The sequence below is a fragment of the Ascaphus truei genome, chromosome 3 (genome assembly GCF_040206685.1).
Source record: "Ascaphus truei isolate aAscTru1 chromosome 3, aAscTru1.hap1, whole genome shotgun sequence".
Taxonomy (NCBI): Eukaryota; Metazoa; Chordata; class Amphibia; order Anura; family Ascaphidae; genus Ascaphus; species Ascaphus truei.
The window spans coordinates 408,091,341-408,117,706 of record NC_134485.1 but is presented as its reverse complement, the minus strand read 5'-3'; the positions used below and the strand labels follow the sequence as shown (position 1 = coordinate 408,117,706).

The 26,366-nt window shown below is 40.8% G+C and overlaps 1 protein-coding gene across 1 annotated transcript; it reads left to right on the top strand.

The window, feature by feature from the left end:
- The first annotated feature begins 5,154 nt into the window (after positions 1–5,154).
- Positions 5,155–25,770, top strand: LOC142490795 (uncharacterized). The gene is made up of 6 exons (XM_075593217.1): positions 5,155–5,393; positions 5,490–5,645; positions 7,730–7,746; positions 24,595–24,672; positions 25,036–25,716; positions 25,763–25,770. Exons 1-6 carry the CDS (start codon positions 5,155–5,157, stop codon positions 25,768–25,770), a joined length of 1,179 nt encoding a protein of 392 aa, XP_075449332.1.
- The last annotated feature ends 596 nt before the right edge of the window (positions 25,771–26,366 follow it).

Genomic DNA, 26,366 nt, shown 5'->3' with positions numbered 1-26,366 from the left:
CTTCCATTGGAAGAAGGAGAGTCCAGTCAGCACCAGCCAAGCTCTGAGCCTAAACGTGCTCGGAAGAAACGTGTGGAGCATCCACGTAATCCTTGCTTCAATGACAACGAAAACACAGCTCTTGTCACTGGGATTCTGGAGCACTACGACAGTCTGTTTGGCCATTTAGTATGTAAGTCTACCTTTGCATTCATTATTCAAATACATGTTATCGTAGGTCATGTGAGGTGTCATAATATGCAAATATGGGTCCATAATGTCTAGCAATTTAACTTTTGTTGTAGACACATATTTTAATCATGCTTTACAATGACAAGAACACTCAGTTGTTCAATTTGTGCAAACTTCATACAATATTAATGCAAGCTTCATTACATGTCTATGTTTACAAGTGAATGCTCATGGGCTACACATATTACACCTAAACAAGCATGTTTGGTATCTCTTGGAACACCTAGCATTGTAGGAAATGGTTCGTTGTATTAATAAGAATTAACGTCATATATTTTTTATGTATTTCAAGCGCGGACAAGTTCAGCATCCAAAACAGAAAAGTGGAGAGAAATACTACTTGGTGTGAATGCGTGTGGGAATCGTGTCAGGGACAAGAATAATTGTTGCAAGAGATTTGACAATATTAGGGTAAAATTAAAAAAAAAATACAACAACAACGCTTCCATGCTTCTGGCACTGGAGGTGGCCCGCTAGCAAAACGTCTCATCTTAACTCCATTGGAGGAGCAGCTTCGGGAAAAATTACTTCCCGTCGTCGTTGAGGGTTTGGCAGGTGACAGAGATATTGGAATTTATTCGTCAGAATTTCCACCAGGTGAGAAATGTTACTGTACTAGGCGTGTCGTAGGTTACAGTTATTTTATATATTTCCGCTGCTATTTATACTTTCTTCCCAATAGAACCATACCTACATCTATATATGTATATATCTCTCTCTCTCTATATATATATATCTATCAATATATATTTATATTTCGTTGTCCTACTACAATCACTAAATAATATATAACGTGGCACTGCGTGCTCATTTGCATGTCATCTCCCACAATCCTTTGCTGCAGTGGAAGCAATTTATACTGGCAGAATATGGGGAACAACAGGGTTGCACACATGTCTAAGACATGCAAATGAGCAAACATTAATATGTACTGTTGCAGTACATACATATATATAATAGTAATTTATAGTGAATTTATTTAACACCTACAAACACGACATTACTGCTTCTTCAAATCATGCATCGAAGATATTGCATGCAACGGCCAACAAACATCTCTTGCACTAACACATTTGCTTTTGTTTAGAAAAAGGTTATTTTTTTGCTGCATCTCATATACAGAGAGCATAATGAGGCACACGTTGCATATGTTATGTAATTGTGTTCATAGGTAGCACACTTCAGACTACTATTTAGCTCATCTACCATTGTGTTCAAGCAGCTGCAATTAATATGTCATCACAGCATACACGTGAACTCAGGGGGTGGGGTTGTGCACACAGCCAAATAACAGGGTCATGTTAGGGTCAACTTTGTTGACACCATTTTCTGCTGCTTGAATTAATTGAAAGGTCAGGGTGATGTTAGTTTTTGGAGGAGGGACTACAGTTCTTAAAACCTTACAAGCTAAACAGAAGTTAATCACAGTCATTTGAAATGGTAACTCTATGTACAAATTCACCCACCGAACCATTATGTATCAAAGCGTACGTTACACATTCCTTCACTCAGATCTATTGTTCAACTTAGATCAACACCACATTTTCACACACGTAGCATCTGTGAGCGACACACTGCATGTGTTGTTGAGTGGCAGCCACATTCAGGCCTGCAACAGCTTCTATTAATGTAGCACACATATCCTGTAAAAAAAAACAATACATTTTCCAATATTACCTACTTAATGATAAGCATTGTCAACGTTGATCTCATGATAGTGATGTACATTATTATTGTGATATTACTGCACAACATACGCAGGGTATGTCCAATATTCTTAATATTTTGCTAACACATTACTGCATAAACATTGTATGTTGTATGTTAGTGAAGTAAAAGTCCAAAGTACACTGGCATGTACATTGTTATTACAACGATTAATGTTCAGTTTGCCACACACATTTTCAGTTCATGAAGTGATGCTGTTAGTTAGCCATAAACACTCAAGATACACTAATTCAATGTTCATTATGTACACATGTCCATTAACAACTGATGTTATTGTTCTATATAGTTGCTCCTGGAGGACATGTGTCACCTGAGACTGAACAAGTGTCTTCACCGGGGTCATGCAGCTCATCGCACCTGGAAGATGAGTGTATGAGGTGCAGGGCATATAATATGTTCATTTATATATGTTATGTTGTCATGTTAATTAATTGTTTTTGACATGTTATTTAAATTGGATCACTTAGTGTCATTGAAAATGAAGTTTTTTAAGAGAACATGTATTGTGTTTGTGATGTAAAGTATCATGTAGGAGTTGTGAGGTTTGGACAACCTTTCATTCATTCTTATTTCACACTGAGCCCAAACATAATTCTTAAGTCAAGGTACATTTTAATGTGACGTCATAAAACGTATGGAAACATGTTAGGTGTTAGTTGTTAGCACAGTGTATAATTACATAGTAAAACAGCAGACATTAGCATGCCATTTCATCATGTGTTCATTTATTTTTAGAACATGATGATGCCAAAGACACAGAAATGCAATCAAGTGACCATGAAGAGGCTCCTATTCAAAGAGTAACAAAGGCCATTCCTCCAGCAAGTAACACATACGCAGCAATAGCAGCTTATGAAGAAAAAATTGTTGAAGCAGAAAATCGTCGCCATTCAGATCTGATGTCAGTGCACGAAAGGATGATATCACTGCTGGAAGAAACGATATCACAATTGTCACATCTCCACAGAGTCTTCATTGAAGTTCCTAAACAGATACAAAAATTAAACACGACATTAGAAGCAGTAGTTGTTCAGCTAACCCAAGCTAATCACTTGAGAATGACTACAGCAGCACATCATTTCAACTTTAACCCATCAGAGGAAGGATCTTTAGATGCTGCTACTTTTTCACCCCATGCATCTGATATTCATTCCCCAGGTCGGGATGTTACCGGTACAGTAGCTGAAAGTTCTGTGCATGTTCCTCTCAACATTCAACAGCTGCCATCTGTAGAAAGTCTGGAGCTGACACCTACAAAGGAGGCACCAAAAAGAAAAATGCACAAGCAGTTACTACTGACCAGTTTTTGGACACAAACTAAAAAACACAAACATGAAACGGAGCAACCATCAGTTGTGCACTGTGTACCAACTTGTTCAAAGTGTCACAGGCCACAAGCCCTGCCCGTGAAGTGTCACAGGCCACAATCCCTGCCCGTGAAGTGTCACAGGCCACAAGCCCTGCCCGTGAAGTGTCACAGGCCACAAGCCCTGCCCGTGTAGTGCCACAGGCCACAAGCCCTGCCCGTGAAGTGGCACAAGCCAGTCAAACTGGCTCTGTTTTGCTTAAAGTTGTAGCCAAACGGAAAAGAAAAACCCAAGAGACAACAAGCAGGCCTGTGACTCGGTCTCAAAAGGAAAAAAAAGAATAAATGTTATAATTAAGTAAATCTGTATTTGCCTTGTTTTGTTGATTTGAGATTATCTAATGAATATTGTATGTATGATGAAGACCTGTTGTTTCCAAACATTCAAGTATGTCCTTGTACACGTGAAGGTTTGGAAATGTTCACAGTCCGAATGAATGCATAATGTAATTAATATTTATGTATTAATCATCTGTTCAGTAATGGTCCAACATTACACACTTGCAATGTTTTGAGAAGCTGACATTCACTTAGCTGCAAAAGATTGTATTTGGGTGTGTTTGGTAGGTAATTTAGGTAATCATTGCATGTTAATAGTATTCACATGCAAGTTAAAATAAATATATATTTAACTGCTAACATTCTACATTTCAGTTTTGTGCAGGATGAACTGTCAAATATTACTTACTTTCACCTTCCTTGAAGCTTCTTAATGTTGGCCTTTCATCATGTACTGTATGAGTACTGGTTTCAATAACATATCTGTGAATGTGTAGTAATATATATGTAGTATCTATGGATATATGTACACACACAGTGTAAAAAAAAAAAAATATATATTAATGTTTTAAACATGTAAATATGTCTAGAGGTTTTGTATCAAAAGATATATATGATGCTTCCTTGTGAAAACACAATATTGAAATAAAACAGGCCTTATGTTAGTGAAATATACATGATCTGAACCTTTAACAATATGGGCCTAATATTATGAAGCACATAATTCACTCACCTTGATCACCATTTTAATAGTTTTCAAACAAGGCCTACTTACTGCCATCAATATGTTCAGTATAGAACTGGATTAAATAGATATATTATATGTTGTAAACTCACAAAAGGCCTTGTTTGATGTTAACTCCAAATTGGACACAGCTGACTCTAATAGGCCCTCAAACATACTTACCCTGTAATGTTTAAACCTTTAAATAAGTGTGAGCAATCTAACAATCCCTGTTTACATACAATGCATTAAATTCAGTAACATACACACACACACACATATATATATATATATATATATATATATATATATATATATATATATATTTCATTGTTGGTTTTAGAGAGAGAGATATATATATATATATATATATATATATACACACACACACATAGTCAAAATGTGTGACACAGACAGAGAGTTAACCAGACAGAAAGATACACACACTGAAATGTGGAACAAAACACAGAGAGAAAAACATTAGCAGGTGTGTTTATATCTCATTATGTCAGTGTAGGCAGTATTTTCATAATGCCAACACTAGATTTTCTCACCCACATTTTTTTTTAATTAAAATTGTACCCTTGTTTTGAGAATGTAGATTACAGGAAAAATAATTACACTTTCACTGTGAAATAACTATCTTATCCCAAATAATGTGTGCCAATTATTTATACACATTCTAATTGGTGCTTGAAAAAAGGAGTGCAACATTGAAATTGTATAGCGACCTTGGCAAAAGCCACAAAAGATAACATTTAAATAGTTTCACATTCAGCAGAAGAAAACTTCAACTCCTGATTCACACATTATTTGAGACGCAGCAATGGCAGACCAGACAACTTTGAACACGCATCCGCACAAACCTTTCAAAATTATGATAGCAAAGGCTATCATCTCAACTGCACAACACAAAGCCAACGTTGGGGTAATCTATGACTTGATCAGAAGTAAATATCCATATTACCAAGACTCGGGCTGCGCTGAAATTTTTAAATCATCTGTACGATTCACTTTAACAACAAATGAGTTATTTGAACGTGTCCAAGATAACCTACAGGAAAGGTATGGATTTTGGCAGATTGCACCACAATTTATACTTACCATGGAACATGGCACATATGTTCTGATAAATAGCATATTTATTCCTAATACCAATAGCAATGGATCGGCTACTAATGTTCCGTCTGAATCAATACCTGCTGCAATATCTGCACCCTCCATTCCAGAAGCACAGATGCAAGAGGAACATAACTATTATGATGTGTTTCCCAACCTTTTTGGTCAATACCCATTTGAATGGCAAAACCAAGAACTGTACGTACCTCCGGACGTATCGTTTGAAGAAGGCAGTGCCGATTCCTATGAGCGCCTCATGGAGATGTGTCTCCTACAGGATTCAACGGTTGCCTCAACCATGGATGAAAATCCACTGTTTTTCTGGAGCGACCAGTTGCAGCCAAATGAAATGTTACTTCTACAAGAATGGTAAATATAATAATCGTTATGCGTTGACTCACCGTTAAAAGTTGTAACTTTTAAATATCCACCATTTGTACGCTAAATGCGTGGATACAGCGTAACATTGCAGACAGCATTACATGTAGCGTTCACAAACACATTGTTTCCTATTACAATATACTACAACCAGATACCTTAGTACACATTGCTAACGGAAAAAATATACCTAGTTTCCTATATCTTAAAACATATCATTGCAACATGTTACCATAACTGTAACACACAACTCTTTGTTTATCATGCAACATCTAAGAGGGTCGGCCACATATGACGTGGGACCCTTGTCATGTGCCAAGGCATCCTTAAAAAGGATTACGGATGTAAGCCCCGCCCCCAACCAACGTGCGCGCGTCAAAGCCTATTGGCTGTGTCCGTTTGTTATAGTTACGGTCACTGCACTGTGTCATGCGTGCGCGCCTGTGTTGGTGGGCATGCACAGTGCGGTAGCCCAATGTTAATTCAGTGGGAAGAGTGTTTGCGTGCACTTCACGCTGCCTTAACATTACGTCACACGTATTGTATTCGCTCATTGGGTGATCGTCCGTTGTTTCCGTCCACACACGTCCGTTTAAAAAGATTATAGAAGTACGTGTTCTGAACGAATTTAGTTTCGCGTTCATTGGATTTCAAATACATATTATATGCTTAATGCTAGTAACAACATGTATTGAACGCACAGCGTACACATTGTTTAGCGCATGCGCTAACACTTAGTTGATCCAATCAGGAAGTGCGTGCGCAAATTAAGATGTGCGCGCACATTATTATGTATACAGGCAACGGAAATATCATATCCATAGTTATGCCTGCAATGCAATTAACAAAAGGATACATAATGATGTTTACTTGTAACCTTGCACTTCTAACATATAAGTGAATTACGCGTGGATATACACAATCATATAGAGATGTGTAACGCGTTGTAATGGCTACACATATATAAAGGTGCCATCTGTGACCATCATGTTTTTGCTGTATTTCAGAGATGTCGGGGAAGAATCAATAGGATCAATGTATGATTTCAGAAGAGTCAAACGTTATATGAGATGATTGTGAGGAGGAGCGACCGACTAATATACTACATATGCAAAAAAATTATAATGCTTGTAGCGCATATTAACAAACAATACAAAATGTGATACGGTTATGCCTATATTTCATAACCACTTAATTAACATAATGATGTTGCTAAACAGTGCAGTTTTTACATTTGATGTGTGTACTTTATTTTTAACTAACATTATATGCCATGCTCTGTTTAATATATAACAACCAATCCCACTCAGCAAACACATTTGTGTAGTATATTGTATAATGGGACGTATGAATGTAGAAAGTATGTAAAGGAGACTTAAAACCAAGTAGCCATTTCATGTAAAAGTTATCAAGTTACATGGGGATGTTGTTTTAATAGTTTTGGAGTGTGGGAAAAAAAACTATGTCAACATGTAGTACTCAACTATAATGCATGAATTTATTACAATTAGGTACTGATATTGTAAACATATAAGTTTCTGTGTATATTTCATTTAGCAAACTAACTATAGTTTACTGTGTTTAGTAAACGTTCAACACATACAGAGTAAAATGAGTATGATGATATAAGCTAACATAATAAACCTGATGTTATCATTTGACGGTGTTATACATGCATCATTCACAAATGGATACAGACACAAACAGTGGTCTTGAAATGTGTGCCTATGCAAATGTGAACGTGATTTACGTTCATATGTTGACAATACTTTCAAATGATCTTCATAATAATGATTAACTGACGTGTATGACATTCCAACTATATTACCAACATTGTCATTGGGTGAAATGAATTATGCAAAATTACTAATAAATTTTATAAATATTTTGGTTTGTATTAACAGTTTGACACTTGTTACATGTAGGTCACATCAACACACATGTGTGACTTATACATACACATGTGACAATGTCAAAATAATGTTTACAATTCATTGATACCATTACTAATCACATACATTGCAACATACAAGATGTACAAAGCATTGGTGTGATTACAGGCATTCATGTATGGAGTGTTATGATCACTCATGTGCATCCGTGGTTAATCACCTCCTCTAAGCAAAACACTAGCAGCATTTATCCCCTTCTCTCCACCCACCCCTATAATAGAATAATGGAATTTTTAAGGGTACATACTTTAAATGTGATGTCAAGTCACTAATAATTTTCACATACAATGCACATGAAACATCAAGAGTATGTAAACGCATGTACATGATAGAGAAACGAGATGTATGTAAGATTTCTAGTTGACAACTATGTTGGGTTTATACATCCTATAATAATACGTATATAGAGGTAGGCACATCTTATGAAAGATGTCAGTTCATATACATACCATGATCAGTCATAGAGGAGATATACCTATAAAAAAATAGAACAATACTTAAATTGTAAACATTGACATGACATCTTCATTAACGTAAGCAACACACCAAAGTGTCTATTTGGTGTTACATATGAAACACCATGTATATTTACTAACATAAAAATTGAAAAGCTGCCTGGTGTACACATCATATTGATGCACATGTAACAGTGTAACAATAAGATTGTATGTAACCATACTGCAAGAATGAATGACTATGGCCATACTCTGTGTATTGTGTTTGCATAATCAACAACACAATGTAACGAAATTACTCATTTGTAACACTTGTTGTATTCACATACACACAACTAGTTTACATTCGAAGAAGGATTATATAACCTGTGCAAGAATAACATACCGGTGCCACATGCCCTTGTCCACACAGCAGAGAAGAGAAAGGTGTGCTAGCCATATTCATCTGTGTCCTAACAGAAGGTTATTATAACAAATGTAGTGTTAATATAACATAATGAATATATCAAAGTAGTACTAGGAACATATATGTGTTTACTTACAAGAAAAAAAAGTATTTATGACATTCTGGCGTGTCTGGGCACCACTGGCTGTTTGTTCATTTTCAGCTGGTACATTGGTACACTGGTACATTTGCTCCTCTACCAAAGCCTGACCTATGTCTGTATGTACATTATGTCTGAGTGCCACATTGTGCAAAATGCAACAGGCAATTATAATATCAGACACTTTTTGTGGCTTATATTGAAGAGCCCCACCAGTTCTGTCGAGACACCTAAATCTGGTCTTGAGTAGGCCAAATGTCCTCTCTATAACAGATCGCGTAGATATATGGGCAGCATTGTACCTCTCCTCTGCTTCAGTTTGAGGGTTTAGCACCGGAGTCAAGAGCCACGGCCTAATTCCGTATCCTGAGTCACCTATAATCAATGGAGCACACATAAGGTAACATTAGTGATAACATTCTAAAATAAAATCATTCCTAAACAAAAATTAGTTTTGTGTTACAACATCCAAATATGTACTGCTGCGACACACTTTATTCGAGCAAATGACCAGTTTGTACCTAGAAGATACCTGGAATGCGCCGCTCCTCACCTCTGACAAGCCCCGTTGCGTTTGCCTTCCCAGCCACGGTTCATGCCTGGCTGACGGGGGCCTGATCTGTTAAATGATAATGATTAGGATTTAATAGGCTGCAATGCTTCGCGTGTCCACCAGATGGCATAAATTCATGAATTGTAATGCAGTATATATATACAGTACTGTATATACACAGTATATATATATATATATATATATATATATATATATATATATACTGTATAACAACTACCCTATAACCCCTAACATACAGTACTGTATACATACAGTACTGTATATGCACATACATAAATGATACTACTGTATGGGCGGCGGGGGAGAGATATGTTTGCAGCAGAGAGAGTTCCGCTGCTCTCTCTCTCTGCGCAAACATCGGCACATTAAAAATTATTTTAAATACATTTTTATTGATAGTGTAGATGTGCAGGGGGTCTCTGGAGCTGAACCACACTGGTTTCAGGTCGGGGGACCCCCTGCTCCCTGAGATACAGCCCCCTTTATGAGGTGCCGGTATCCCTCTGCTTGGTTTAAAGGTCCCGATCACGTGATCGCGGCCTGTAAATCAAGCAGAGCAGAGGGATACCGGCACCCCCTAAAGGGGCCTGTATCTCGGGGAGCAGGGGGTCCCCAGACCTGAAACCAGTGCGGTTCTGCTCCGGAGACCCTCTGCACATGTACAGTATAAATAAAACACATATATAAATAAACACTCGTTCTTTACCTTAGCGGCTATGCGCTATGGTAAAGAAGCAGCATTTCTGTATTTTAATAATATTGTACAGTGAGCAGGGGGTTCCCTGAGCCAGAAATTAATGCTCAGGGACCCCCCCCTGCTCCTGCTCAATATTATTAAAAATACAGAAATGCTGCTTCATTACCATAGCGGATAGCCGCTAAGGCAATGAAGAGGTTAACCCACCGTGCCCGCTTTATTGTGGGTAGTGGGGATGGGTGAGGGGGGTATTTGGCCCTTGGTGTGAGTTTAGGACTTGCGGGGGGGTTGCGGGTCCACTTAACCCCTTCACGACCGTAGCAGTTAATACCGCTACGGTCATGAAGGGGTTAAGCCCTCCCGCTACCAACCCGCAAGCCCTAAACAAGCACCGTTGGGGCTAATACCCCATTCACCCACCCCCGCTACCCACAATAAAAAAAAACTCACACACAGCAGCCGCCAAAAAAAAAAAAAAAATCTAAATAAATAAATAATTAAATGACAATAAATACATTTGAAATACATTTTTATTGATAGTGTAGATGTGCAGAGGGTCTCCGGAGCTGAACCGCGTTGGTTTCAGGTCTGGGGACCCCCTGCTCCCCGAGATACAGCCCCCTTTATGAGGTGCCGGTATCCCTCTGCTTGGTTTAAAGGGCCCGATCACGTGATCGCGGCCTGTAAACCAAGCAGAGCAGAGGGATACCGGCACCCCCTAAAGGGGCCTGTAACTCGGGGAACAGGGGGTCCCCAGACCTGAAACCAACGCGGTTCAGCTCCGGAGACCCTCTGCACTTCTACACTATCAATAAAAATGTATTTTAAATGTATTTATTTATATTCATTTATTTATTTATTTATTTAGATTTATTTATTAATTGTGGTGCTGCTGTGCGTGATTTTTTTTTATTGGGGGTAGCGGGGGTGAGGGGGGTGTTTGGCCCTTGGTGTGAGTTTAGGACTTGCAGCAGCAGCACAATTAATAAATAAATCTAAATAAATAAATGAATATAAATAAATACATTTAAAATACATTTTTATTGATAGTGTAGATGTGCAGAGGGTCTCCGGAGCTGAACCGCGTTGGTTTCAGGTCTGGGGACCCCCTGCTCCCCGAGATACAGGCCCCTTTAGGGGGTGCCGGTATCCCTCTGCTCTGCTTGATTTACAGGCCGCGATCACGTGATCGGGACCTTTAAACCAAGCAGAGGGATACCGGCACCTCATAAAGGGGGCTGTATCTCGGGGAGCAGGGTGTCCCCAGACCTGAAACCAACGCGGTTCAGCTCCGGAGACCCTCTGCACATCTACACTATCAATAAAAATGTATTTCAAATGTATTTATTGTCATTTATTTATTTATTTATTTAGATGTATTTATTTATTTTTTGGCGGCTGCTGTGTGTGAGTTTTTTTTTATTGTGGGTAGCGGGGGTGGGTGAATGGGGTATTAGCCCCAACGGTGCTTGTTTAAGGCTTGCGGGGGGGTAGCGGGAGGGCTTAAAAACTCTCTCTGCTGCAAACACATCTCGCCCCCGCCGCCCATACAGTAGTATCATTTATGTATGTGCATATACAGTACTGTATGTATACAGTACTGTATGTTAGGGGTTATAGGGTAGTTGTTATACAGTATATATATATATATATATACAGTATATATACTGCATTACAATTCATTATAGGGGACGGCTTCAAAGAGAACAGCTCGCAAGCGCCACCATGTGTTTTTACATGGCATTGCAGTATTGCAGCCAGCCGGAATAAAATGCTTAAATCCCTGCCGGGAAAATAACGCAATGCACTCTGGCAGAAAACGATCAGAAACCTGAATACACCCGGGTATACCCGAATTCGCGGGACTAGCCGAGCGACAATAAAGTGTGTCGCCACTGTACTCACCCAGCAGCCAACCATGTCCAAAATGGCCTTCTTCGAAAGCATGGAAGACTGATGAGTTCTTCAGGATAGAGGAATCGTAACTGGAACCAGGGAATTTGGCTACCACATGCATTATCTTCATCGTGGCATCACATACCACCTGTACATTCAGGGAATGGTAGTGCTTATGGTTGCGGTAAGCATGCTCACTCTGACTAGGTGGAATCAAAGCAACATGGGTGCAATCGATTGCACCCAGCACACATGGTATCCCGGCTATGGTATAAAAGCCATTCCTGACTTCCAGCCACTCTGTCTGCTCTTTAGGAAAATGAATATAATTCCTAGCGCGTCTATTGAGTGCATAGAGAAACTGGGTAAAGGCCCGCGAGAATGTAGATTGCGAGACCCCGCCCACTATGCCCACAGTTGTCTGGAATGACGCGGAAGCAAGATAATGTAATGAGCACAGCATTTTAACAAGCCCAGGGACTGCACGGCCTCTGGCTGTCAAAAAATCTAAATCTCCCCTTATCTCTTCATAAAGAGATAAGATTGCTGCTGAACTCAAACGATAGCGACTTACTATCTCCTCCTCACTCATCCCATCTAACAGGGTTCTCTCCCTGTACACACGCGGACGAGCTACAACTTGTCTCCTCGGTCTTCTCCTCTCTCTGTCCCTCTCCCTGTCCCTCTTCCTGTCCCTGTCGTGTCCGCGTGCCTGTCCCTGTCACTGTCCCTGGCTCTGTCCCTCCCTTGCCCTATGTCATTCTCTTCATCAGCCAGCCACTCATGCAAAAGAATGTTCCTCCGTCTCCTAAACAATCGCATCATTTTGAAATCAATAGCTGTGAATGAGCAGGTATTGGGCGTCCTTTAAATAGCTATGTGATGATGTCAGGTGAGTTTGTAAAATGCAACGTGTTACATTAACATATTAAAGAACTTGGCTCCCAAGTTGTATCCATTTGATGTAAGAAGTATTATTTCTGTGTATTCAGCAGGCAATCGTGATATTTGACAATGATGTAACGTGAAGCTTTGTACAAGCATTCATTGTAAATGATTAGTGTAATGTGTAATGCATGTAGCACTTCTGAACGCAACACTCAGTCATGTAAGTATGCTAAAAGCATGAGATTGACGTAGAAAAAGTTTGCAGCAACATGTCTAATTTGCCATGTTAGTGTCACATGTTTACAACAATGAATTCTCGTGTGCATATGCATACATTTATGGCATCAGGATAGTTGCTATTGAATCAGTTTGAAAGGTGTAACAATGAGTAACTATTGTAGATGTGTGTATAAGTTAGCATGAATTGCTTGTAATGCAACGTTTACAATGTAAACATGCAATGTGATTGACTGTCCAATAGCGGACGTCATCAAAAAAGGGAGTACCCAAAGTACATGTAAACATGAGAAGAAAGATGTACATGAAAGTTTGATGATGCGTTACACATTACAAGCATTGTGTAATGTAAAGCAACATGAATATACGGTGGATGTGTTAGATGTGTGACATGTGTAACATCATATAAACAATTGTCGCTCAGTTCAGTAAAATGTGTCATATGATGTGAGCTTCTCCTTTAAGAGTTGAGTATAGGATTTTCCTTTGACACATCATCACATGATGAGTAATGTGACACGCTAATGATGAAAACATATAAAAGTACAATGTTATGCAAATAATACACGTCAGGTGTGACACAATGCAGTGAATGCCCCCCACACTGTAATGTTCAACACATTTGTATTGTGAGCAATCGTACGTAAACAGTACTATAATGTTATACGTCCCCGCTCCATTGACTCCATTGATGTACAGAAGAGTTTTTTTTTCTAAGTGCCATTCCGGCAGCTTTAGCGATCGTTCTCCCCTCCAACTTGCCAACTTTAGTTGGCGGGAGAAATTGGCCATGAAGTCTCAATTTCTTAGTGCCGATCAGCCCCGATAAGCTGATTTTGCTACTTGAATAAAGCCGAATTAAAAAAGTGGCGAAAAGTGCCGAAAACCGGCTTATCGGCAGGCGACTGGCCATAACAAATTTATCGGAAACGAAAATTGTCGAAATCAAGCAATTATCGGCGCTTACTGAATCTCAAACCCAATTTTGGCAGTAAAATGGCGAAAAATACCTTATCAACGCTTACTGCATAGAGCCCTTAATTCCTTAAAAAAGATCAAACAAAGTCCCCCATAGCCACAGTAGGTATCCCACCTACGCATTTCAGGCTGGATGCCCTTTATCAAGTTGTATCATATTCCCCCAAAAGCCGGTATATAAATACATGCGACGATCGCGCTAACGCATGATGTCACAATCCCCAAACCAATCGGCTATCATCTCCGTCGTGCATACATTCCTATTGGATGGGGAGGTAGTGTCATATTCAAAAGAACTTTATTAAAACTAACAGGGCCCTGAATATGAACAATTGTGTGTGGGCTGTTTCAAAGGAACCCTCTGATTGGCTAATGATAATAAAACTTTATAGAGAGTTCACACAGCCCACATTGACTATATAAATTGTGACGTCATTCGGCTTTATATTTTACCCAGTGCAGAAGAAAAAATATAAAAAGAAGACACAAACTTATAAAACAAAAAAATAAATCTAATATTAAAAAATAAAAAAATAATGAATTCTGAAACAAAAAAATATAAGATTTAAAAACATTATTTGCACAAAAAAATCAGAAAATACACACATTAAGGAAGCAGAAAAAAACAATTTCCTTTAAAAACTTACTTTAACAAATCCCCTGATCCTGCAGATACATCAGTAGCATAAGAAAACAATGTATTTATTATTAATCATGGCACCAATAGCCCAATATACGCTGATGTAAACATTAGAGCCAGGGGGATGCAAAAGGCAGATTACTATGTATGATTAGGAAAAAATATACAATTGATCATATCAAATCTAATTTAGTTTAAATATATTCATACATAAATTAGAGAGTTTGTTAAGTTAATAAAAAAAGTAAGCATGTATTTGCATACAGGGACTCTATAACATTTCCTCATAATGTTATTTATTGCCAGAAATGTATTTTTTTTTTTTTAATAAACACTGTTTTTATTCCATGCATTTGTTGGTATTTTGTTAACCAATATTAATAGAAACGTGCATTATTGCTGGCTATATTGAGCTATATGACACAATTATGTATAGAAGAAACAGCCAGTCCTGAACCAATGGCAGGGAAAATTTGTTGCCATCTCACAGGCTTCTCATGTGGCATATTCCCCCTGTTCGTGGATATTTGACGAGTTGACAGAGAGTTGTCCATGGCGGCAAGTTGTCGACAACAAGTTGTCCCTCCTGTATTTAGAGGTCAAACGGAATTATTATTTGTTTTGTTGCAGTAAAGTGCGTGTCCGGCAGATGGCAAAGTGAATGGCTTTGCCTATATGGAACATTTTATGCTACATAGGGGACAATTGCCTAAAGGGGACATTTGATGCATACACTGGCGACACACTTTATTCGAGCTTGGCTAGTCCCACGAATTCGGGTATACCCGGGTGTATTGAGGTTTGTGACTGTTTTCTGCCCGAGTACATTGAGTTATTTTCCAAGCAGGGATTGAAGCATTTTATTCCCGCTGGCTGCAATACTGCACAGTATATATATATAAACTGCATTACAATTCATGAATTTATGCCATCTGGTAGACACGCGAAGCATTGCAGCCTATTAAATCCTAATCATTATCATTTAACAGATCAGCCGCCCATCAGCCAGGCATGAACCCAGGCTGGGAAGGCAAATGCAACGGGGCTTGTCAGAGGTGAGGAGTGGCGCATTCCAGGTATCTGCCAGGTACATACCGGGTATTTGCTCGAATAAAGTGTGTCGGTGCAGTATACTGTATACTCAATGTCTTAAAACAGGTGTCTTTAAGGCCAGATAAAATAAATGACCTTAGTCACTCAAGATGTTATAAAATGTAGGTTTTTCACATTTTATTACAGAACAGAATGTATCGTACATTATTTTACATTGCCTTGACAGTGACAATTGCATGGGACATACAGTACATGATGTCAACTCCTTGTAGTCGACCCAAATGCAGTTTCGCATACATGATATTTTCTACAATTAATGCAGGGATAGATAAGAAGACAACTATATCTGACATCTACAGTATGACAATATCATTGACAAGAACGAATACTTCAAAAATTCACCAAATCAGTGCAGATGGAAAAAAGTAAGACACAATCTGACACAATCTGACTTTGAAGGATTGCTTTATTAGAAAACCACGTACAAGTTCAAAAGTAGGTTTCTGGTCACTGCACCCATCTTTGTGGGTATGTTTGATCATGGCAACTTCAAAAGGAGAAAGATCGGGACAAGCCCATTGAATAATTGTATTTCCCAATCCGAGTCCCTCCAATGTGCCACCACCCACTTACATGTACTATCAGCTTCAGCCGGTCTTCTTGCCTCAATGCCAATACTACTACGAGTATGGTACAACCGACACTGAAAACTAGATGAACCTACATCCTGAATATCTGCCCCGACGTGACTACCAGCCTCAACCTTATTATATGGCTCTGCCTGGCTATCTGTTCCAAGATCTTTATCATCAGGGATCAAACAACTCTGTGATCGACTCCAGCATCTACACACAGTACACCCCTGGCATCAACATTGGGTCACCTCCACCCGGTAGGCAAGGTTTATATGGAAGGTAAATATGATGTACTGTACAGAAGTAACTGGAATTATCAATGACTCACATACTGTACGGTACTGTACTGTGTGCGTGCCATATACTATTAATGCAATGATGCACGCGCACTACTGTATAATGTGCGTTCACGTATGCGCACTTTGGTGTGCACTCGTGCATGCATACTACAGTACCTGTATGCTAAAAGAATCATAGAATTTTTTTTGTTTTACAGAAATTAAAGCGTCAAATTGACAACCTGAAGATGATGTTGTTAGAAGACGTAAAGAACTATATTTCAAACTTTCATTTTTTTAACTTTTATATTATCAGCTTTACTATTCTAACAATGTGAAATTCATATTATGTTTCTTAACTTTTACGGTACTTTTTAAATGATTGTATTTCATACTTGTTTGGCACAGCACATACTGTATGTGATTGATAGATTAATGTGATTACCTTTAATACAATTTCACACTGAAATTTAGCTTAGATTAAAGTTAGATCAAGGTCTGTGAGGTCAATGACACAAGGCCTGCAATGAGCATTAGAATCCCTTGAACAACAATGGAACATTGAACTTGTAAAACATTTTTTTTTGGTGATCCAATGGCCTCGGATCCAGGACGGGCGTCTCTGCGGGAGTTTGTACCAGGACCCCTCCGAGATGGGAAAGGGTCTTCCGATCGGGTTGACTGGACCTCCCGAGCTGGTGGGTGGTAGACCCCTCGATTGTCTGCTCTCCTGTCTCTGGCATCACCGGAAGCAGCTGGTGTTTTCACGGACCGATACCAGCTGTCCTGTTGGCTGTCGTTGCCAAGAAAGTTTTCCATAGAGTGGACTGCTGAATCCAGGGAAATTGCAGCATGCCTCTTTACCCAGGAGCGGGAGGAGGGGGCAGTATCTGTATGAACTACTTAAGCACAAAATGTTCAAGGATCTCTGCCTTGGTATGCTTCTCTGGTTGTATCCACCTGGTACATAAGTCTACTAAGCTGTGGGCTGTGACCTGGGGTCTGTCTCTGTTTGTGTATTTGACTGTCCGGAACTGCTGTCGGTAGGTCTCTGGGGTGTGGCCAAGGCAATCCAGAATAGCAGCCATTAGCCGCTGATAGTCCATGGCTTCATCTGCCGGAAGAGCCTGGTAGGCTGCCTGAGCTTCTCCTATGAGGAGTGGAGCCAGAGTCGTTACCCAGCGATCAACTGTCCAGCCGTGGGCCGTGTCTACCCTTTCAAATGTGAGGAAGAATGCATCTGGGTCTTCGGTTGGCTTCATTTTAAGCAGCATCACCGGTGGGTTATTTGGCATCTCCAGTCTGACTTGGGCTGGGTCTGTGTCCAGCATTTGGAAGAGCTTTTCTGTTTGCTGAGCCTGCCTCTCATCTCACTGGGCCTGTTGCTCAGCTTGCCGGGCCTGCATCTCATCTCGCTGGGCTTGCTGGTGCAGGAACTGAGAAAAAAATTCCTCCATTTTTTTTCCAATATGTGGCCCTTCGCATACAGGGGCCGTCGTATCCCACTTCTGACACCACCTGTGGAGAACGGCCTGTAGGCGAGGTCAGACAATAGTCTGCACGTGTAATTTCAGGTTTACTCCACATTGGGAGAACTTACTCGCAATCCAAGACCTATGTATCAGGCTGGCTTGCTATCTCCAGTTCCAAACCTTTTAACATACATCACAACATTCAGGAAACAATTTTAAAATTCTTACTGTCCTTTAGAAAGAGGGTTGGGAATCCATCTACATAGCAGCTTGCATATGACAGCTCTGTAGTATGAGACAGCCACCTGTTACAAGAATTGGCTTCCTTATACAGTGGCGGCCGATCTGAGTTTTCTGCGGCCGCCACCGCAATGTGCGGGCAGATGCGGATGGTTTGTTTTTTTGCCGACGCGTGCCACGCGTCACTGATGCGCGGTCGCGCGTGCCAGGGTTCCCCGAAGGTGGTGGCGTGGTAAGGGGGATGTGGCGAAGCAGAGGGGGACCCAGAAAGCAGAGGGGGACCCGGAGAAACAGAGGCGGAGGTCACGAGGGGAGGGGAACAATGGGAAGGATGCGCGGAAGATGCGGCTGGCGCACGGCCAAGTTTGGCGCCAGCCCGAAAAAGCCACAGCACAAGACGGGTAAATGTAAGAATAAAGCTGGCCGCAGCAGTATATCATGCTGGTTGTCAGGTGTGTCTGCTTACTTCCTGATTGCCCAGCTATTCTTACTAGGTTAACCTTCCGAGTGCTGGATGAATGACTCAGGTGTATGTTTCCCAGGCATAATTATCAGTACCTGACTTCACTCTGTCACACACACACACACACACGCACACGCACACGCACACGCACACGCACACACACACACACACACACACACACACACACACACACACACACACACACACACACACACACACACACACACACACACACACAGTCTCAGGCAGTGATCACTGTTATTAAAATTTCACATAGTTCTACTGTCTAATGGAGTGAACTGTTTGTTTTAACCCCTTGTCATTTGCTAATTTCTGTAGACAAACCAAACTTCTTGAGCCCAACCTCCCACCACCTCGCGACTATAAACAGCTCCCCTGGCCCAATATTAATATTGAATATTCTAATTCTTTACACACAAAGAGTCCAAGAGCCAGCCAGTTTGAAGCAGTAAAATAAAAGAACATTTTAAATTTGGAAGAAGAGACTTTGTTTTTTTGTATTATTAATTTTTACTTTATTATCTTGTGCTAATAAAACATTCCGTTATCTAAAAATACTTTTTTGTGTGTTCACGTTTTTACTCTTTATATTTCAATGAAATAAACTTGAAGTACATATAGTACTGCAAATCTGTGTGATATCGGATCGTGCACACATGAATGGGAATAAGTGACAGGTTGCATAGCAGTTAGATTTTTAAGACACAATAACTCATGATTGCCATACGGGGGTGTACAGGGGGCAACACCCTTTTGCGGGGCGAACAGCGGGGGTAGAGGAATGGCTATTTAGCACCCATATACACACAGAGGGTGGGAGTCATACGCCTGGTAGTCAGCAAGGCATATGTTGGACATTTAACGAGTCCAAGTGTAAGTTCAACAACTACCATTTCCAGCACACCTGCTCCATTTGTGGGGGCCATCATACGCGGACAAAATGCATTAAGAAGGGCGCACATGGATTTTAGGGTTCATGGCGAAAGGTTGACCAAGAGGGCCAAATAATCGTTGGAGCATGGTAACTTGGCTGGCAAGGTACCCCAATAGGGAGGCAGACCGGCTACTTATGGCTGGGTTCAAGGATGGGTTCAGGATTCCGTTTGAGTATGAAACGGGATCAAGTTGTGAATGTAATTGGAAATCGGTCAGGATAAACTGTAATGTAGCTAGGGAAAAACTGGAATAGGAAGTCGAACAAGGGAGGATGGCAGGCCCCTTTGCCTTTCCCCCTCTTAATAATATCAGGATTTCCCCATTGGAGTGGTCCCAAAGAAAAAGATGGGGGCCTTCAGTTTAATCCAGCACCTATGCTACCCAGAAGGGTCGTCAGTTAATGACGGAATTGATTGGGACTTATATTCAGTGACTTATGCGAATTTAAACCAGGCTGCAGCGCTAGTTGGGAGAATGGAGCAAGGAGCATTGATCTCCAAAACAGACATAAAATCGGCATTCAGACTTCTGCCAGTGCACCCAAACTATTTCCATTTGCTGGGCTGCATGCTAGATTGACAATACTTTGTCGACTTATGCTTACCAATGGGATGCGTGCTTTCTTGTTTTTATTTCAAAACATTTAGCACATTTCTTGAGTGGGTGGTGCGCAAAAGGGTGAAGGCGGAATGGATCATCCACTACTTGGACGACTTCCTGTTCATTTTCCCCGTGGGTTCAGATTTATGCGCAAGGTTGCTGTTCGAATTTTCATCCATGGCATGCGAGTGTGGCGTCCCGTTGGCCGATGAAAAGACGGTGCGGCCAACAACCGTACCGTCCTTAGTTTTCTAGGCACTGAAATTAACTCAGTGAGGATGGAGTACAGGCTACCGCCTGGGAAGCTGGTCGCTCTGGACATGGGGCTCAGGGAATTCATAGCCCTGAGAAAAACCTCGCTGTGGCATTTTCAATCTCTGCTCGGCCACCTCGTCTTTTCAGCGCGGATCATGCCGGTGGGAAGGGTGTTCACAAGGTGCCTCTTGGCTGGCACAGATGGGGTTCGACACCCTAACCATTTCATTTGGATCACTGAAAAAATCCGCTAAGATTTGGTAGTATGGCTCGAATTTTTACAAAAGTATAATGGCAGGACCTTGTGGCGGGTGCGCCCAGCCCAGAACGCGGACCTGCAACATTTCACAGACGCCTCAGGATCAGTGGGCTTTGGGCAAAAATAGAAGGTTGCGAGGCGGTTCACTGCTGCCGCCGTGGTATGAATGCAGACACGCAATGAATAATAAAAAAGTATTTATTTGTGCATATTACACAGAAATTCGCTGCAGAGCAAACTCTGACGCGTTTCGTTCCTAGCAGGAACTTTGTCAAAGAGTACCCAGCACTAAGCCCTATGATGCATATATACTGCGCTCCCCTCATGCAATTGGATGATAGGTAAGTAGGTAATTAAACACACAGTGTGAATACACCTGGAGACCAATGAACCCACAGGAGTATGAGTACAGTTAACACTATAATCTCCATACTTAGAGCACACACAGATGCATCAATAGGGCACACAGATATTAACACAAACTTTTCAATGACAAACTAATGGATTAAAAACAAAGAACAACCACAAGACTAAGGGCCTCATGCAGTAAGCGACGATTATGTGAAATCGGCAAGCTTATCGATTAGTCATGTTATTGGCGTTTTTCCCTCTCCGTATGCAGTAAGTGCCGAATACATTCAAAATCAACCCGAAAACAAATCCGCCCACTCTCACGATGATGAGCCGATCACACACAGGTGTATCGGCGTGCGTGGCGGGGTGCTGTTAGGTTGCACAATCACAAATCTTGCTGAATCAGGCGAAACAAGCATGTTTTTGATTGCGCGCCATATTTAAAGGCAACGTGTACTGCTAATCATTCTCTGTGTTGTTGGGAGTGAGAGAGAGAGAGAGACGCACAGAGCTGGACGATTGAACATTTGCATATTGACTGAGAGACTTGTTGTGTATTGGGTGAGCTTTGTCCTTTGTTGTTTTGTTTACATCTTTGTCTTGTTTTATATGTGGAAGTGGGTCGTGTGATTGCCTGTACATTTCTTGTCTGTTTTTTGTGAGTGCTGGAAGTATGCCCGCAAAGCGTGGGAAGAGTGATGCTGGTGGGAGTGGGAGTGCTACTCGTGCGAGTACGCGTCGGAGTGAACGTTCTGTTCAGGGGAGTGATGTTGCTGGTGCACCGAGTGGTGTTGCTGGGAGTGGGAGTGCTGTTGTTGGGAGTGGGAGTGCTGGTGCTGCGAGTGGTGTTGCTGGGAGTGGGAGTGCTGTTGTTGGGAGTGGGAGTGCTGTTGCTGTGAGTGGGAGTGCTGGTGCTGGGAGTGGGAGTGCTGTTGCTGTGAGTGGGAGTGCTGGTGCTGGGAGTGCTGGTGCTAGGAGTGTGAGTGCTGGTGCTAGGAGTGTGAGTGCTGGTGCTAGGAGTGGGAGTGCTGGTGCTGGGAGTGCTGCTGGTGGCGCAGTTGCTGATGGGGTGTCTGGTGGTGGCGTGCTTGCTGGTGGCCAGCTTTTGGAGGCTCTTCCATTGGAAGAAGGAGAGTCCAGTCAGCACCAGCCAAGCTCTGACCCTAAACCTGCTCGGAAAAAACGTGTGGAGAAGCCACGTAATCCTCGCTTCAATGACCAGGAAAATAGGGCTCTTGTCACTGGCATTCTGGAGCACTATGACAGTATATATGGACATTTAGTAGGTAAGTGTAACTTTACATTTATTATTCAAATACATGTGATCCTAGGTCATCTGAGTTTTGTTCATATGCAAATATGGGTTCTGAATATCTTTCTATGTTAATTAGTCTGGAAACACAGCTTTTTTTCATGCCTTACAAGGACAACTAAACACAGGCGGTCAATTTGCCAGAACTGCATACAATATGAATGCAACCTTGCTTACATGTATAGGTTTAGTAGTGAATGCTCATGTGCTGCACATATTACACATAAAACAGCATGTTTGCTATCACTTGGAACAGCTAGCAGTGTAGGAAACTGGTGCTTATATTATTATTCATTTACCTCATATCTTTTATATCTTTTATATGTTTTTCAAGGGCGGACAAGTGCAGCAAGCAAAAAAGAAATGTGGGACACAATAGTCATTGGTGTCAATGCCTGTGGGAATAGTGTCAGGGACAAGTATCATTGTCGGAAAAGATTTGATGATATTAGGTCCAAATTGAAAAAGAAAATACAACACCAACGCGTGCATGCTACTGGCACTGGAGGTGGGCCCACACCACAACGTCTCATATTGACTCCATTGGAGGAGCTGCTTCGGCCAAAATTACTTACCGTCGTCGTGGAAGGCTTGGCTGGTGACCGTGACATTGGAATTTATCCGTCACAATTTCCAGCAGGTGATAAATATTACTGTACTAGGCGTGTCGTTGCTTACAGTTATTTTGCATAGTTACACTGCTTTTTATACTGTCTTCACAATATAAGCATACCTGCATCTATATATGTATATGTCTGATTCTGTATATATATATCTCAAAATAGACATATATGTAGTAGTCCTACTAAAAGCAGTAACTAATATAGCACGTGCCATTGCGTGCTCATTTACATGTGAATTCCCAAAATGCATAGCTGCAGTGGAAGCAATTGATGGTGGGCGAAGATGGGGAACAACAGGGTAGTACACGTGTAACACATGTTCATGAGAAATTATTAGTAGCTACAGGTACAGAACAGAAATATGTATCATGTTATTGTGTATTTTATTGATTTTACTCCGACAAACATGACATTACTGCCTATTTTAAGCATGCATCAAAGAAATTGCATGTAACGGCCTACAAACATCACTGGCACTAACACATCTATAGTTGCTTATGAAAAGGTCCATTTTTGCTTTATGTCATATACAGACAGCATAATGAGGCACACGTAGCATATGTTATGTCATTGTTTTCATAACTTAAACACTGCAGATGACTACTTAGCTCATCTACCATTGTGTTAAAGCAGCTGCAATTAATATCTCATCACAGCATACACTTCAACAGAGGGGGTGGGGTTCAGCACACACACTAATTACAGCCTCATTTCACGGTCAACTTAGTTCACACCATTTGCACCTGTTTCAAGTCATTGAAAGGTGTGGCTGATTAGGCTTTTTGGGGAAGGGAATACCTTTCTTACAACCTGAATAGCACAACTGAAGTTAATCACACTCATTTGAAAGCTTAACTCTAGCTACTAAATGCCCCAACAACTCATTACTTATCAAAGCGTACGTCACACATTAGTTCACTCATATCTATAGTTGAACTACTATGAAAGACACATTATCACACACTGCATGTGTTGTCTTGTTGAGTCACAGCCACATTCAGGTGTGCCACATCTTCGATTAATGTACCACACATATCCTCTACCAAAAACAACACTTTTTGCAATATGACCACCTTCATGATAACCATTGTGAATGGTCATCTCATGATAGTTATGTACATTATGATACTGATATCACTACACAACATATGATTTTTATGTACTCATTTAATCTATTTATCCTCACGCATTACTGCAGAAACATAGTATGTTGTATGTTAGGGAACTCAAAAATTCTAAGTACACAGGCATGTACAGTGTTATTACAACTATTTATGTTCACTTTCACACACATTTTCGGTTAAGGAACTGATGTTGTTAGTTAATCATAAATACAGAACATACAATAAGTGTTTGTTCAATATTTACACATGTAAATGTAAAACTTATGTTATTGTTATATATAGTTGCCCCTGGAGGACATGTGTCACCTGAGATGGAACAAGTGTCTTCACCTGGGTCAGCCAGCTCAACACTACTAGAAGGTGAGTGTATCATTTGCTGGCCATATAATATGTGCTCTTCTATATGTTATGTTGTCATGTGCATTATTTGTTTTGCACATCTTCTTTAAATAGGATTACTTAGTGTCAGTGAAAATTAAGTGTAAGGCAACATGTATTGTGTTAGTGATGTTAATTATCATGTAGGACTTCTGAGTTTAGAGCAACTTTTCATTCATTCATATTTCATACTGAGTCCAAACATTATTCGTAAGTCAAGGTAGTTTTTAATGAGGTTATAAAACGTATGCTAACATGTTAGGTGTTACTTAGGACACAGTACAATTACATAGTAACACAGCATACATTAACATGCCATTTAATAATGTGTACATTTCTTTTTAGAACATCATGGTGATGAGGATGATGAGTATGATGAGGATGACGCCACAGAAGAGACTGAAATACAATCATGTGACCATGAAGAGGTGCCAATAGAAACTGTTGTACCGCCAAATCGTCCATCAACTTCCACATACGATGCAATTGTAGCTTCAGAGGGAAAAATAGTGGACGCAGAAAATCGTCGCCATTCAGACATGATGACAGTGCTGGAAAGGATGATTGGACTGCAGGAAGAAACAGTATCACAATTGGCACATCTCCACAGAGTCTTCATTGAAGTGCCTAAACAGTTGCAAAAAATCAACACCTCATTCGAAGCATTAGTTGTTCAGCAAACACAAGCTAATTACTGGAGAATGACTAATGTACCACAATTCAACACCTCCCAGCCAGGATCTGTTCATGCAGGTCAGTTTTCACCACATTCATCTGATATTCATTCACCAGGCCCAAATGTTACCGGTCAAGTAGCAGACATTGCTGTGCAGGTTCCTGATGACATCCTACCGCTGCCATCTGTACAAATTCAGCAGCAGACACCTACAAAGGAGGCGACAAAAACAAAACAAGACACACATGAAACAGACCAACCATCACTTGTGCAGTGTCTACCAACTTGCTCACATGTGTCACTGGGCACAAGCCCTGTCCGTGAACAGTCACTACCCAAAAGCCCTGTAGGTGAATCGCTGCCCAAAAGCCCTGTAGGTGAGTCGCTGCCCAAAAGCCCTGTAGGTGAGTCGCTGCCCAAAAGCCCTGTAGGTGAGTCGCTGCCCAAAAGCCCTGTAGGTGAATCACTGCCCAAAAGCCCTGTAGGTGAGTCACTGGCCAAAAGCCCTGTAGGTGAATCACTGCCCAAAAGCCCTGTAGGTGAGTCACTGGCCACAAGCCCTGTAGGTGAGTCACTGGCCACAAGCCCCGTAGGTGAACAGTCACTGGCCACAAGCCCTGCCCGTGAAGTGCCAGAGGCCACTCAAAGTGGCTCTGTTGTGCCTAAAGTTGGTGGCAAAAGAAAAAGGAAAATTCAAGAGACAACAAGCAGGCCTGTTACTCGCTCGCAAAAGGAACAAAAAAAATAAATGTTATAATTCAGAAAATATGTCTTTGGCCTTGTTTTGTTGACTTCAGATTATCTAATTACTATTGTATGTATGCTGAAGACTGTGTTGTTTCCAAACTTTCAACTATGTTCTTGTACACGTGAAGTTTTGGAAATGTTAACACTCATAATTAATTGTGTTATAAATATTTATGTTGTAATCGTCTGTTCAGTAATGGTCCACCAGGAGCCAGTTGCTAAGTTTAGAGAAGCTGCCATTGACTTTGCAGCA

Bases quoted from the DNA above. Each gene is read 5' to 3' on its own strand.
- LOC142490795 (XM_075593217.1), top strand. From the start codon at position 5,155: ATGGCAGACCAGACAACTTTGAACACGCATCCGCACAAACCTTTCAAA. The intron at 5,394-5,489 runs GTATGGATTTTG...TAATACCAATAG, and splicing joins CAAGATAACCTACAGGAAAG to CAATGGATCGGCTACTAATG. The intron at 24,673-25,035 runs GTGAGTGTATCA...ATTTCTTTTTAG, and splicing joins CAGCTCAACACTACTAGAAG to AACATCATGGTGATGAGGAT.